This window comes from Melospiza melodia, unplaced genomic scaffold, assembly GCF_035770615.1.
Source record: "Melospiza melodia melodia isolate bMelMel2 unplaced genomic scaffold, bMelMel2.pri scaffold_32, whole genome shotgun sequence".
In the NCBI taxonomy this organism is placed as follows: Eukaryota; Metazoa; Chordata; class Aves; order Passeriformes; family Passerellidae; genus Melospiza; species Melospiza melodia.
The window spans coordinates 2,833,333-2,850,109 of record NW_026948638.1 but is presented as its reverse complement, the minus strand read 5'-3'; the positions used below and the strand labels follow the sequence as shown (position 1 = coordinate 2,850,109).

Sequence of the window (16,777 nt, the reverse complement as noted above, 5' to 3'; positions counted from 1 at the left end):
ATCCCTTTTCTGTTATCCATATCAGAAGTCACAAGTGGGATATTGGTCTAGGAGAGGGCAATGCGCAAGCAGATAAACTAGTCTCAATCACACAAATTACTCCAATTCCCAGGCAGACTATGGCCAGAGAGGCACATTCCATGTTTCACCAAAATGCAAAGGGCCTCCATAGAGAATTTCAGATATCTATGGAAGAGGCATGGGCAATAATCAAAGCCTGTCCCATATGTAGTCATCATAATGGGGGCTGCGGGTTAGGTCTGGGAGTTAACCCAAGAGAGTTGAGTACAAATGAGACCTGGCAAATGGATGTCATGCATGTTGCTGAGTTTGAAAGGATGAAGTATGTGCATGTTACTGTAGACACTTATAGTCATTTTATATGGGCCACAGCACAGACTGGTGAGAAAGCCGGGCAAGTGGAGAGGCATCTCAGCAGCTGCTTTGCTGTAATGGGAGTGCCATGCTGTATTAAGACAGATAACAGGCCTGCCTACTGCAGCAAAAGAATAAAGCAGTTCATGCAAATGTGGGGGATAGAACATGGAACAGGCATTCCTAATTCCCCGACAGGGCAAGCAATCACAGAAAGAACTAATGGTACCTTGAAAAGATATCTAGGTAAATACAAGGATATTAGAGAACCGCAAGAAAGAATGTTAAGGTGTTTATTTGTTTTAAATCACTTGTGTGTCTTTGGGGAAAGCAAGGTCCCTGCTGTAATTCGCCACTATGTACAGGAGAAAGAAAGTGTAAAGCAAGACGTATGGGTAAAATACAGAGATCCTAAAACAGGACAATGGCAAGGTCCTGCTAAGGTGTTATACTGGGGCCGCGGATATCTTTGTGTCTCTGCCCCTACAGGATCCTTATGGGTACCTACCTGCTAAATGGACCTGAGCAGCTGTGTTAGATGGAACCACCAGAACTCCATCAACTGAGCGCAGAAGACCATCAGTGATTAGAGACGAAGCTGTTGATCATCCTTCGACCAATACTTCTTAAGCTGAAAGGACAGTGCAGTTTGGCTATCAACCGAGCAATTGATTGGTGTAAATCCTTAGATTATATACTAAGCCTGCTTCAAGCACTTTCTACATTTGAATTTAGAGGGCTTAGGAACCTAGCTTGTATTGATTGTCGTAATAGACAGTGTGCTGCGTGGGTATTGTTCTTTTGCGGGGGCTGTCAGCAAAGTAAGTGGGTACATCAGACTCAATTACCTGACTTGTGGTGCAGGAACTGTGGATTTTATTGGCAGTTGGGCTCCTGGCAAGCAGAACTTCAGGCCTTTACAGGATTACCTGGTTGCCAAGGGTTACAGTTGTATGAATCACCAGAACAGAAAATTTTTGCATGGTTCAGGTGGGAAACCCAGCATTTAGTTAAACGTGCTTTGGGACAGTCCAAGTCGCATATTTTACAGACTAAGGTTGGCAGGTGTATTCCCCTTTCACAGACTAGTATAATAGGTCCAATTTCTGCAGATCAAGATCCCAACCAAGCGTGGGACACTTGTCTGAGCGACCTAAAGAGGTTAAATCTGAGCAGATCAAGGAGAAAGAAGGGGAAAGGAAAGAAGAGACATTCTTAACGACTTGTGGGAAACATATTTATCTCCCAAATGTTTGGGTTGTTCAAAGCAGCGCCTGGGGAGACCAGGGTGATGTGGCACTTTTATGCTGTTACCTTGCTAATCCTCACCCTCTTAGCAGACAGTGCAGATGCTGCCGGAAAAGTGAAAACTCATCATGCATGGGCCCCACCTCAGCCTAAGACTAACATTTGGGTCACCCTCGCAAACTTAACTAACCAGGAGGCCATTTGCCTGTTGTTATCTTCTCCTGGTAACTCATTTACAACTTGCTTGGTTGGGCTGCCAGCAGATCCCTGGCCATGTCCCTCAGGTGTACCCACCTGCAAAACTGACAATCCTAAGACAACTGTAGATAATTGGGACCAATGGGTTTCTCATTTCCCCATAGCACCACAGGAACCCCAAGAATTGGAGCTGTTAGGTTCAGTGATGGCAGATGCATGTATTAATTTTAACCACAGAAGCCAGCTTTCAGCCAAGAACCATTCCACCATTGTAACTTCCAGCATGGCTGTGTATCGTAATGCAACAGCTTGGTGCAATTATACCACTATTGAAGTGAAGGGAGACGACCATCCAATTGATGAGCATCGAACTCCAATTTATTGATCAAATCAGCCACTTTATATAACAGTGTTAATTAACTTCATGCATATTGCAAAATTCGAGCTCACGATAGGTTACAGAGAAAACTCTAACCCCTCCTTTTGTTTATAATACCTGTGGTTTGTCTATTGAAAACAGGATCAGTGTTCTCAGAGAGCCCAAGGACAGAATGTTTGCCTGTCATGGGAAAACTGTCTGAGAATCTTATTGTTTATAAAGTGGTGCTTGAGAGAGCCTAATTATTTATAGAATCAAGCCTGGGAATTGCTTTACAACTACCTTTTACTTTTCCCTCAACTCTATGCCTTCATGGCCTCTTTCTTTCAGCCATGCATGAACCAGACTCTCCACATACCACAAGAAAAGTGTCGATCTCATCAAATGACCGTATTCAATTGCCAGCAGGTTACTTCTTAATCTGTGGGGACCGTGCTTGGCCTGGTGTCCCATCGATGCTGCACGGGGGGGCCATGTACAATTGGCCCTGTAAGCTGTCTCTGCTTACACCCAATACATCCATGATATTAAACATGAGCTGCCACCATCGTCAACATAAGAGAATGTTTCATGCATTTACTGCTGACTGTAGGGACGATGTAAAATTTTGGTCCCCAGGGGCAATAATTGCAGCATCCTTTCTGACTCCAGGGGTGGCAGCTGCAGGTGCCCATGGTGCCCTAAATAAGTTGGGATGCTGGCTTGCAAAGCAAACCAATGCCACCTCTTTGACACTTTCTAGCCTTTTGCTTGATGTTGATTTTATTTGTCATGCAACGCTTCAAAATAGAGCTGCGATTGACTTTCTTTTACTTGCACAAGGCCATGGCTGTGAAGAATTTGAGGGCATGTGTTGCATGAATCTTTCTGACCATTCACAGTCTCCATCCATGCCCCCCTCGCAGAATTGCAAAGGTTAACTGGAAACTTACAGGTAGAATCAGGTTTCCGTATTGATGGATGGCTCTCATCGTTAGGCCTGGGATCATGGTTACGTTTTGTTGCTAAAGTTAGCATTATAGTGGGCATTATAGTTCTGTAAGTAGTGTTAATTTTGCCATGTTTTTGCATGTGCTTACAGAACATGGTGCAAAGGATGATATCTGCTGCATTTAATCAGACTATGCTTGTGCAACAGGAAAACAGGGGAAGTGTGGAGAGCTTTGTGGACAGTTGTCTAGCTGAGAAAGGTCACATCAACATAATGCAGCTGGTTAAGCTTGAAGGGGACAATATAGGAGTCAGTAGTCAGTGTCCAATGACAGGCAAGGACATGTGCCCTTGGTGCAACAGCAGGATAGGGGAGAACATCTTTGGCAGAAATACGAAGAAAAGTTTCAATAAAATATCCACAAGAATGCAGAAGTAGGCGTAGTTGGCTGATAAGTTACTAGGCAATAGTGAGCTCGCCTTTGCGATATGTATGAGCCTAATTAACACTGACATAAAGATGTGTGCCTATCAATAAAGATTTGAGATTTGCTGATCACTCATATTGCATGCCGCATTTCTCCCGCCGATCCCAACATTCTTATTACTCTTTCTTTTAGTTGCTATTAATAAACTTTTCTTTATACCCTTTTTAAGTTTTGAGCCTGTTTTGCCTTTCTCCTAATCCTATCTCACACCAGGAAATGAGTAAGTATATTCTAGTGAGTGCACTGGTAATCAGCCAAAACTGAACACACCACAATAATTGATGCATTCACCAAGAAATCTCAAATTGGAGAACCAAAACATAAAAGGAAACCTTCCTGATGAACTGCAATAGAGCAGAGGAAAATCAAGGCAGAGCCATGGTTTGTCAGGAATTGCTTGATCCTAATGAGCCCCGTGGTGCATTTTGACCTGAGCACTGGAACCTCATGGCCTGAGAGGAGATGGCACAAACCTTTCCAGGAGGAAAAGTCAGAGGAAACACCCAAAGTGTCTCAAAGCATGAATGGGTCCTACTGAGGTCCATCCTCAACACAGGCTCCTCATGGACTCTTTGGAGGAGAGATTTGGTGGCCAGGATGGCACAAAAACCTCTCAGATACTCAGTGTGGAATGGAAAATCCTTAAAAGTACCTAAAGGTATCCTTAAATCCTTAAAATACCTTTAAAAACCTTGAGTACCTCAAAGTATTAATGAGCACCACTATGTTTCAGTACAAAGCTCTCAAGGGACTCGTTAAAGCAGATAACTGGGGCCATGATTGCACAAACCTCTCACAGAGTCTGTACCAAAAGGAAAACACCAAGTACCTTAAAATAACTGAAGTACCCTGAAGTATTAATGAGCCCTACTGAGTGTTGTTACTGACAAAGCCCCTCCAGGGACTAATTACAACAGATAATTGGAGGCCATGATTCAACAAACCACTCTGACTCCAAGGCAAAAGCCAAACCCAAAGTCCTTTGAAAAACCTGCAGAGAGGCTCCTGGCCCAGAGGCAGCTCCTGGCAAGGGCAGCGCTGCAGAGAGACAGCTCTGGCCAGGAACAGCTCCTGTGCACAGCGCAGCAGGGCTGGGGCACTGCCTGCAGCCACCCCGGGCACAGCACAGAGGCACAGAGGGGTTAAACTCAGCCTGGGCTGGGAGAACAAAGCAGAGCTCACTCAGGGCTCACCAGAGCAGAAATCAGCCCAGGTTTGAAACAGGCATTCCCTGGCTGTGGGAGAGAAGCTGCAGTTATTGCAGGGATCTCCTGGAGCTGGCACATCCCACAGCTTTTAGGACTTTTCAGGAGGACTCTCAGGGCTGCTCCAGGGCAGGGCTGTGGCCCCAGGGCAGGGCTGGCTTTCCCTGCTGCCCCAGCCCAGGCACAGCCCAAGGCAGCTCCTGTTGCCAGGCTCTGCTGCAGGGCTGAGCAGCCAGGGCTGCAGCCAGGGGTGCCCAGGGCTGTCCTGCAGAGCAGGGTCCTACAGCCTAGGGCGCTGTGCTGGGGCAGGGACTCTGCTGCCTGCCAGGGACAGCTCTCAGTCAGTCCTGGCAGCTGCTCCCAGCGCTGGAGAGAAGCTCTGGGGGGAAGGAGCCACCCTGAGCAGGGCAGGGGCTGCTGCTGAGAGGGACTGGGTGGGGCAGGGCTGCTCCAAGCTCCAGACCTGCCTGGGCACAGCTCCAGAGGACACTTCTTAAAAGAAGGTAAGCCTGGGATTGCTGGAAAAATCAGGAGCTTTTCTGAGAGTTTTCAATTTCCTACTTGGAGAAGAATGGGAAGGTTGGGGTGATGACAAAAAGATTTTTGTATTTTTTACATTTTATATATTCATAGCTCTCTAAATTACTATCATATAGTTACAATACTATAATCCTTACTTAACTCTATTAAACTCTTAACTCTATTAAACCACTATTATATTCTTATATAGCTTTAATCCTGAATTAAATCTAGTATGTTTCCTTACCTTTCTCTTAATAACCTGACTGTCTAAATATATTCCTAAAATGCTGTATAGTCCTATTCTTTTATATAGCCCTGAAATACTATATAGTCTTCTAGGAACTGGACATATAGGAACATTTTGGGTTTTGAGAATGAGCAGAATATGAGCAGTCATTATAAAAAGTGAAGGCAAAGAAGCCTTTGGACCTACTCCAATGGGTTGACCAGGGGTGTGTAACTAGGGAAACTGAATCTCCTTTTGGATGTTCCTGTTAAATATCCTAATTAATCAACCTTAATAATTTGTTCAAATCAGGAGCTGGGTGTGCCCCATCCCCACTGGGACACCTGGAAGCTTCCAATAAATGTCTGGTTTTTACTTTACTGTTCTAACACTGTTGCAAGGGTTTTTTTGTTTTTTTTTTTTTTTTTTTTCTCTTTGGGTTATAGACAGCAGAGGGATGAGAGAAGCAGAACAAGAATTGTAATCTCAGAATCACAGAACATTTTGAGTTGAAAGGGACACATAGGATCATCAAAGGAATGTTTGAACATTTACACAGACTCCAGAATTGTAACATTGGGTGGTCAGTCTCTCTGCTGGGAGCCTCCCAAAGGGCCCTCAGCCCTGGACAGCAGCAGCATCACCTTTGCAGGGCCCAGCAGGGCTCTCCTGAGCTGCCCTTGCCCAGCTGCACACAGAGCCTGCCCCAGCCAGGGCCCTGCACACAGGCAGGTTTCTGTAGGGCCCAGCCAGGGCACACAGTCTGGGATGGGCTCTGTGAGCGCTGGCAGGGACAAGGCTCCTGTCAGGAGGGAATGTCCAGGCCCAGGGAGATGCTCAGGGAAGGAGAGGGGGCTGAAGAGAGCAGTGCTGGGGGCAGGATGAGTGCACTGTTGGTGTGTGGGAGGTGCCGGGCACAGCTGGGCACGGGAACACTGTCCTGAGTGCTTGGCTGTCTCTGCCCTGCCCTCTCAGGCACAGCACCACAACACCTTCTCTTGGTTCTGCACTGCCCTGATATTATCACTGTTATCTGCTGCTCTCAGGGAGACTCTGGCATTTGCAGCAGCTGAGTCAGGCACTGCCCTTGGTATTCCTGCCAGGCAGGGCTGTCCATGGGAATGGGATGTCCAAGATTCCCTGGCACCTGTGGGGCTGTGGGCAAAGCAGGCCATGGGAAAGGGGAATGAGCTGAGCCCCCTCCCTTGGATCCCATCATGGGCACAGCTGGGGATTTCCTTGCTGTGCCCTTCCAGGCTCTGAGCAGCCCTCCTGGGGGCAAATCTGTGCCAGAGCCTCTGGGAGTTCCCTGAATGTCCCACGGGGAAGGGCAGAGCTGCCACAGCTGAGGAAATGCTGTTGGGTTTGCAAAGGGAGCCGTGAGTGTCCTTGGCACAAGGAGGTGCTGAGACCTTGCCCAGAGACCTTGAGAGAGGGTGAGACATTCAGGGATCCCTCTGCTCTGGGCAGGGTCTGGTTTGTCCCTGGGTGACCCAGTGAGTGTGATTGTGCTCTGATTGCAGCCAAAGGTGCAAAGCCAGGGCAGGTGGGAACAATCCCATCCAGCCCCTCACCTTCCTTCAGCCACAGGGAATCCTTTGCCTCTCCCATCTCTCAGTGGCAAACTCTGAGTGCAGCAGGAATGCTGGGGATTTCTGACCTCAGAGAGCCAGAAATGATGTGTGGGTAGGAAAACAATTCCTAAAAAAACCTTCTGCTATTCATGTCTTATAGGACTGTGAATGCAGATGCTACCAAGCCTGTCTGCATTAGAAACGATTCCCCTGTCAAATCTTGAACATCCAGCCTTGTCCCTCTGCCACATGGCCACAAATCCAGGGCAGCAGGGCAGGGATGGCTCCTTGAGAGCCCCCAAGCACAGGCCTGGCTGCTCCTGGCACACTCAGCCAGCACAACTGGAGCTCAGGCAGGGACATGGCTGAAGGTTTTCCCAGAGCAGGAACAAGGCTACAGGAACAGTCTGTGGGGAATAGCCCAGGCTTGGCTCAAAGCAGCCCATCCTGACTTGTCACTGTCCTTTCTCCATGAACAGGTCCCCATGCCCAGCCACAGCAAATGTCCAACAGCAGCTCCATCAGCCACTTCCTCCTGCTGGCATTGGCAGACACGCGGCACCTGCAGCTCCTGCACTTCTGCCTCTTGCTGGGCATCTCCCTGGCTGCCCTCCTGGGCAACGGCCTCATCATCAGCGCCGTAGCCTGCGGCCACCACCTGCACACGCCCATGTTCTTCTTCCTGCTCAACCTGGCCCTCAGTGACCTGGGCTCCATCTGCACCACTGTCCCCAAAGCCATGCACAATTCCCTCTGGGACACCAGGGACATCTCCTACAAAGGATGTGCTACTCAGGTTTTTCTGCTGATCTTCTTCATGGGAGCAGAGTATTTTCTCCTGACTGTCATGTGCTACGACCGCTATGTGTCCATCTGTAAACCCCTGCACTACGGGACCCTCCTGGGCAGCAGAGCTTGTGCCCACATGGCAGCAGCTGCCTGGGCCAGTGCCTTTCTCAATGCTCTTCTGCAAACAGTCAATACATTTCCCGTGCCCCTGTGCCATGGCAATGCCTTGGGCCAGTTCTTCTGTGAAATCCCCGCCATTCTCAAGCTTTCCTGCTCACACTCAAAGCTCAGGGAATTTGGGCTTCTTGTGTTTTCCATCTGTGTATCATTTGATTGTTTTGTGTTCATTGTTTTCTCCTATGTGCAGATCTTCAGGGCTGTGCTGAGGATCCCCTCTGAGCAGGGACGTCACAAAGCCTTTTCCACCTGCCTCCCTCACCTGGACGTGCTCTCCCTTTTCCTCAGCACAGGCACATTTGCTCATCTGAAGCCTCCCTCCATGTCCTCCCCATCCCTGGATCTGGCCCTGTCAGTTCTGTACTCGGTGGTGCCCCCAGCCCTGAACCCTCTCATCTACAGCCTGAGGAACCAGGAGCTCAAGGCTGCCGTGTGGACAATGATGACTGGATGCTTTCAGGAACATTAAATGTGCTGGCCAATTTCTGCCGATCACTTGTAATAAAAGTCATCATTGATACTTCTTGTTGGTTTGGTTTTGGTGGTATTTTTTCTTTCATTTTAGGTATTCATGTTGTCCACAAAGAAAAGCCATTCCTTGTGTCATTTCTCATTTTGTTTCTCTCCAACTTCCCTGTGGCCACAGACTGCATCAATGAGGGGCTGCGCTCCCTCTGGCTTTAAAGGAACTACAGGATCCCCCAGCAGAGTTTTCTGCACAGATGCCCTTTTGTTGCCTTCTCTGGAGCTGCAGCAGCAATGTCTGTGTGCAGATCAGTGCTGGCACAGCAGCTGTGCCCAGCAGCAGCAGCACTTGGTGTTGCCAGTGCTGCTGCCGTGGCCCTGCCCCACTGCCCTGGTGGCCCTGGTGTTGCTGCAGGGCCTGAGTGCTCTTGGGGCTGGGCACAGTCCTGGGCGTGGCAGTGCCGGGGCTGCAGCAGGGACAGGCCATGGGCACTGCTGGGGCAGCGCTGACGCCTCAGGCCAGGCCCTGGGGGCTCCAGGCTCCTTGCCCAGGCTCTCTCCAGAACACGGCCAGGCCAATGCTCAGCACAGAAAACCCCCGTGAGCAGCCCCAGGCTGGCTGTGGGCAGGCTGGGCGCAAACAGCATGGCTGGGGCTCTGCAAGGGCCCTGGGGCAGATGGGAAGGAGCAGCAGAGCAGGGGCTGATCCATCTCCAGTGCACTGGACAGCCCAGGGCAGAGTCCTGGAGCGTCCTCATGGAGCTGCCAATAACATCCTCCCTTTGCAGCCCTGGCCTCTCCCCCAGCTCACACAGGTGCCCCATCCTTGCAGGCACAGACACGGCAGCACTGGCTCAGCAGCCCCTGTTTGCATTGCACAGAGCAGGCAGGAGCACCCTCATGCTGTTGCTGTGGGGACATGGACCTGAGGGAGCACAAATGCCATCAGTCCCTGGGGCCAGCAAGGGCTGGGGGACACCAGGGAAACCACTCAGCTTTGTCCTGGTCTCTGCAGTCAGCCAGAAAGTTTGTTCCCATCAGCTGGGAGTTTCCTGTCCCACTGCAGACGCTGTTGCTCAGAGCCAGGGCTGCCTGGCAGCCACTCCCAAACTGCCCTGAGCATTTCCTTTGCTTCACCTTTGATTTCTTTACTCTTCCCTGGTACACATTTCTTCCTCTTGCCCACCTCGGTTCCCTCCCCTGCAAACAGCCCATCCCTGTTTGCCCTTTCCTCTCTGGCCCCACTCCCCATTGCAGTTCCTGACTTGGCACCATGGGAATGTCCCTTGGGGAGCAGGATCATTCTACAAGTGCTGCAGGAATTGTCTGCAGGCTCCTGCAGTGCCTGGTGCTGCTCCCTTGCCAGAGGCACCCCAGGCCAGGGGGGCACATCTGGGCTGCTGTGTCTGGCTCTGGGGCTCCCTGTTCTGGGCAGTGAGGAGGAGCTGCAGAGGCTCTGCAGGACTGACAGGATGGGCTTTGGGGCTGGCAGGAGAAGCTGAGGGACCTGGGCTGCTGGAGCTTCTGAACAGGAGGCCCAGGGCTCATCCTGCGACGACTGCTCCAAGGGTGGTTTCAGAGAATCCCAGAATCAGCAAGGTTGGAAAAGTCCTTGGAGATCATCAAGTCCAACCTGTCCCCTGACACTGCCTCTTCTCCCTGAGTCTTCTTTTCTCCAGGATAAACAACCTCAGCTCTCTCAGCCACTTCCTCACACCACTTGTGTTCCAGACCCCTCACCAGCCTTGCTGCCCTTCTCTTCACATGCTCCAGCCCCTCCATGTACTTCCTAAATTGGGGGGCTCAGAACTGGACACAACACTTGAGGTGCTGCCCAAAGAGTGCAGAACACAGGGGAGGAATCACTGTCCTGCTCCTGCTGGCCACACCATTCCTGATCCAGGCCAGGAGCCACTGGCCGGCTTGGCCACCTGGGCACACTGCTGGCTCATGTCCAGCCTGCTGTCCATCAGTCCCTGCAGGTCCCTTTCTGCCTGACTGCTGTCCAGCCACTCTGTCCCCAGCCTGTAGTGCTGCAGGGGTTGTTGTGGCCAAAGTGGCGGACCCAGCACTTGGACTTGTTTAACCTCACCTTGTTGGGTTTGGCCCCTGGATCCAGCCTGTCCAGGCCTCTGTGCAGAGCCCTCCAACCCTCCAGCAGATTAACACTCCCAGACAACTTGGTGTCACCAGGGTTCCATGAGGCCTCCCAGTATCACGATGTCCCTTTGGTTCCTTCGGACCCTTGATGTCACAAAGTCCCTTGGATCCCTGGACCCCTGCAGTGTCACAATGGCCCTTGGTCCCCAGAGGCCCTGCATTGTCACAATGGATCCTTGGTTCCATGAGGTCTGGCAGTGTACCAATGTCAATGTGATATTTTCTAAAAATTCCCTTCCCTGGGATTTCTTCTCCTGGGAAGATGAGAAGCCTCAGATTCTCCGTGTTTTGCTTCTCTGGAATGTAGTCTGGAGATCGTTTATCCAAACATGTGAATTGTTTTAACTTAATGACCATTCACCATCGGCTGTATTGGACTCTGAGGAGTCAGTAGTGAGTTTTCATTATCATTTTTGTTAAGACTTCTGTCTGTATTCTTCTTTTTCTAAAGCATAGTTTTTGAAAAGCATAATATAATATAATATAATATAATATAATATAATATAATATAATATAATATAATATAATATAATATAATATAATATAATATAATATAATATAATATAATATAATATAATATAATATAATATAATATAATATAATATAGTATAATATAATGTAGTATAATATAATATAATATAATATAATATAATATAATATAATATAATATAATATAATATAATATAATATAATATAATATAATATAATATATTAATATAATATAATATAGTATAATATAATATAGTATAATATAATGTAGTATAATATAATATAATATAGTATAATATAATATTATATATATATAGTATAATATAATGTAGTATAATATAATATAATATAATATAATATAATATAATATAATATAATATAATATAATATAATATAATATAATATAATATAATATAATATAATATAATATAATATAATATAATATAATATAGTATAATATAATATTATATATATATAGTATAATATAATGTAGTATAATATAATAATATTATATTATATTATATTATATTATATTATATTATATTATATTATATTATATTATATTATATTATATTATATTATATTATATTATATTATATTACATTATATTATATTATATTATATTATATTATATTATATTATATTATATTATATTATATTATATTATATTATATTACATTTTATTATATTATACTGTATTATATTATATTATATTATATTATATTATATTATATTATATTATATTATATTATATTATATTATATTATATTATATTATATTATATTATATTATATTATATTATATTATATATATTATATTATATTATATTATATTATATTATATTATATTATATTATATTATATTATATTATATTATATTATATTATATTATATTATATTATATTATATTATATTATATTATATTATATTATATTATATTATATTATATTATATTATATTTATATTATATTATATATATTATTATATTATATTATATTATATTATATTATATTATATTATATTATATTATATTATATTATATTATATTATATTATATATATTATATTATAATATAAATCAGCTTTCTGAGAACATGGAGTCAGATTCTAGTCTCTCACCTCATCCTGAGCACCACACAGCAATGCTCTTCTTGGTTCCAGTGTCACAATGGCCTCTTAGCTCTGTGCTAGCATGTCGTACACAATGTCACGACAGTCCACTTAGTGCCACCAGGCCCCACAGTTTCACAATGCCCCTTGCTTCCCCAGGACCCTGCACTGTCACAATCATCAGAGAATCCACCAGGCTGGAAAAGACCTTGGAGAGCATCAAGTCCAGCCTGGGACCCAACACCAACTTGTCACACAGACCATGGAGGTGAGTGCCACATCCAGTCTTTCCTTAAACACTTCCAGGGTTGGTGAGTCACCCACCTCCCTGGGCAGCCTGTGACCTAACACTGTGCTGCCTAACGAATGCCAAGAAAAGAGGGAAGATCACTGTCCTGGTTGTCCCAGCCACACTGTTCCTGATCCATAGGAGTGCCAGGGGTTGGATAAGGGAAATGGTGGGGAGAGGGTGAGGGAAAAGTGTTATTGATTGTCAGCCATGAAGAATCTTGATTTTCATATCTATTCAGACTGCATAAGAAGGTGATAGAGATCAATACCAACTGGACATAGCTGATACCAAGTTATGTTCAGGAAATGAACACTAAACAGGAAAAGAGCAGCTCTCTCTGCATTTTTTTCAACATAGTATATTCACTTTGAATACACTTCTGAAATCTATCTAATTAACCACAGAGGAATTGAAAACTTAAATTATTCCCAGGGGCTTTTCTTTTTCAAGAGTTTTGCATAAATATTTATGAGCCTCTGTCACTAAATTCCTGAACTGAAGAGCTCAAGAAAGAAGAGGCCTCTAGAGGAGTAAAATTGAACAGCAACCTCCAAGTAGCTGAGGATCCATCCCCATCAGAGCAGCAATGAACAGAAATGGGCACAGCTTTGTGGCTGCCCCAGCTTTGGCACGGGCCCTGGGCCTGGAGCAGGAGCAGCTCTTGAGGGCCCCAAGGCCGCAGCTCTTGTGCTGCCCTGAGCAGATGGGATGGCAGCAGGGGCTGCAGAGCTCTCAACGCCTCAGGCAGAGGGGAGCAGGGCAGCCAGGGAGCCTCCTTTGGCCTTGGCCAAGCACCTTCCCCCATGGCTGGGGCTGAGTCCTGTGGCAGCTGCAGCTGCTGCTGTGCCCTTGCCAGGGGCTGAGGCCGTGGGGCAGTACCCAGAGCAGCCTGGCCTGAGCAGAGCTGTGGGGCCAGAGCCGGCTGGGCTGGGCTGGGGAGAGGCCCTTGGTGCTGCCCAGAGCTCAGGGCAGATGGCAGAGCTTGCAGGGAGCTGGGCTGGGCTCAGAGAGCCTGGCCCAGAAACCATCAGTGTCCATCTCAGCCTGGCTGAGCGTGCAGGGGCAGGACTCAGGCCAGGCCTTGTGGGGCAGGGCCAGCACCTGTGCAAGGCATTGCAAAGAGGCAAGTGGCCGAGAGGAGGCTGCTCTGTGCCCTTGGTGGCATGGACAGAGCAGGGAGGGGGCCCAGGACATTTGTCACTGCCAGCCTCTGTCCCCATGCATTGGCAGCCCTGGCTGCTGCGCTCAGCTTTGTCCTGGGCTGAGTTTGGCTGTGGCCGAGCTTCATCCTCCTGCAGGGCTCAGGGCCTGTTCCCGGCCATGGCCAGCCCTGGCTGCCTCTCTGCTGGCCCAGAGGCTGGCAGAGCGTGGGACAGGGCTGTCTGTGCAGCCCCACAGGTGCCACGGGCTCTGCAGGAGCTGGCAGAGGCTTCCCAGCAGGGACGCCATGGGGCACAGAGCCCCAAGGCTGCTGTGGGCACCACGGCACAGGGGCTGTTCCCAGCCACAATGCTCCTGGCCTGGGCTGGGCCTGCACAGGGGCTGGGCCACCATGGCTGGGCCAGCACAGGGCCACAAAGGGGCCACGCAGCCGCTGCCGGGGCTGACAGCAAGGCCAGGCACACACAAGACATTGCTGAGCATGGCCTGCACTAGCCAGGCCTGACTGTGCCAAAGGCAGAACTCAGCTGCAGTTGGGTTCTGCAGGAACAGTCCAGAGCCCAAAGAGCCTCCATGGCTGTGCTGGAGACCAAGTCTGCAGGAGGGAAATGCAGGGCTTCTGTGGGATGGGGAGGGCATTGAATTTCAGCGCACACCTCAGCTCTCTGATGATCCCAGCACCATGCTGGGCTCTGTTTCAGACTGGAGCAGAGCAGATTTTCATGGGAAAGGAGCTCTGCGGGTCTGTCAGGGACCTGCAGCTCAAGGTGCTCTGGTTTCCCTCAGGTGGTCTCGGAGGAGTCCAATTCCTGCTGGGCGCCTCAGGGCACAAGTGGCACTGCCTGTTCATGGGCACACAGCTGATATCTGCCTGGAAAGTGGCACAGGTTTTAATACCTGTTAGTTTCATATTATACAAGAAAATCTTTATTTTCTGTGTCATTTGAGTACTCTTAAGGAATGGCAACGTTTTCCCATCAGAATCAGGGATTTCCAGGCAATGTACTGATGGCAGGAGAAGAAATACTGATCTTCCCATCTACTTGTGTCACCAATAATCAGTCTATCATTTATTCTCTCTCTTTTCCATCAAGTGCTTCCATCTCTCCTGATGAAATGGCCATGTCTAAGGACATCTCTTCACTAGACCAGCTGGATATTTGTTCTTCCCATTGGTCCCAGATTTCCTCCACCAGATGCTCTCTGGTCATTCAAGTGCCTCTCAACTGACTGGTTTCATGCTTTGAGCTTCAGGGAGTTGCCCAAACTTTTTGAAGTTTAAATAAATATCACATAAGGTGACATCTTAATTGTCTTTATATCTATCACAGAATTACCTTTTCTTATACCTATGTCTAAAACTGTTCCTGCATAGGAATCCTTTGGGGATGGTGGACATGTCAGATGCGTCTGGGACATTCCAGAGATCCAAGGGAAGATCTGTGATGGTTATTAAACTGTTCAAATGTTCAACTTGTGTTTGTTGGCAAGAAACCTTTCTGTGCCTCTGATTGTCACCAGGCCCTGAGCCCAAAGGACACAAACCTGATGAGTTGTGGTTCCCACTGCAGGGGCACTTGGACCTTGGCTCTGCACGGGAGAGCTCTTCATCCTCTTTCTCTCTCTTCCTCCCTCTGGGCATGGAGGGAGCTCCTGACTTCAGCCTGTGACTTGTGTGTGCAAAGAGCAAATCTGGGCAGATTCAGGGCAGGATGGGTTTGGGGGGACCTTGAGATCTGTGCCGGGCGCAAAAGGTGTTTTCCATTGCTCTGAGATTGTCTGCTGTGGAAAGTGGATTTAATATCCAGCAGAGGAATGACTTTTGCATTTGATGGAGCTGTGCCTTGCCTTGGCTTTGTTGGCTGACAAGAAATGAACATCCCTCTGTGTCTCGGGCAGCTCCTTCTCCAAGGAAAGCAGGTGGGATTTGGAGCCGAGGAGCTGAAAGCTGCAGGAGCAGCCTGGGCTGGAGGGAGCTCAGATTTGCACAAGGCTGCTCTGAGTGCCAGGGCTTGGATGGGGGAAATGGTGGGGTAAGGGTAGGGACAGAGTCTGATTGATTGTCAGCCATGAAGGGTCTTGATTTTCATATCTATTCAAACTGCATGAGGAGGTACTTGGATTCAGTGCTAATTGAATATTGCTATTTACAGGGGGAAAAAAACCCTAAACAGGACCAAAAAATGTTTTCTCACTTTTTTAAATAGAACATATTCAGTTGAATGCACTTTAGAAATCGCTATTATTAACCACAAAATATTTGGAAACTGAAATCAAATTATTCCCTGAGGTTTGGCTTGTTTAGCTGTTCTGAATGTAAATGAGCCCTGGGACACTGAATTCCTGCACTGAAGAGCTGAAAACTGAACAAGCGTCTGGAGCAGGAAAATTCAGCAGCAGCCTTCAAGGTGCTGAGGATGTCAGCAGCCCCCACTGAGGCCATCCCTGCCCAGAGACCGTGGGGGAATGGGCAGACAAGGAGAGCGTCCCTGGGGCTGGGGCAGCACAACTCAGAGGCAGCAGCGGCTCCAGCTGGGAAATGGAGTGTGGAATGTGGCTGGGAAAGCCCTGCCTGGGCTGTGCCAAACAGGACAGACAAGCCCTGACTCCCATCCACTAAAAAACTCTCTCAAGGAGACATTTAAAGAGATTCTCAGGGGCTCAAAACAACAAACTAGCTATTACTGAGTACTTTAGAAAAGCAGAGAAACTTGGCAAAAAGTTTATTATGACATTGTCTTGGTTTTCGTTTGTCAATTTAAGATTTTTCTTTTCTTGAGTTTTCTTAATTAATGTATTGATTAAGTGTGGGATTGTTATGGGTTTTAGTGTCAGTTAATTATCCATGTATTTGTTTTGTTCTGAAGTAGGAGTCTGAGAAACATAAAATAGGGTTAAAATTTTTAAAAGGATATAAAAAAAATTTCATTAAATGCAGGCTAAGGAAAAAAAGTATTAAGAATTAAAACAAACTCTTCAGAACTGTTTTTT

At 47.1% G+C, this 16,777-nt stretch overlaps 1 protein-coding gene across 1 annotated transcript; it reads left to right on the top strand.

Moving 5' to 3' along the window:
• Window positions 1-7,647: 7,647 nt before the first annotated feature.
• LOC134434186 (olfactory receptor 14A16-like) lies at window positions 7,648-8,580 on the top strand. Its single transcript, XM_063182867.1, has one exon. It carries the CDS (start codon window positions 7,648-7,650, stop codon window positions 8,578-8,580), a length of 933 nt encoding a protein of 310 aa, XP_063038937.1.
• The last annotated feature ends 8,197 nt before the right edge of the window (window positions 8,581-16,777 follow it).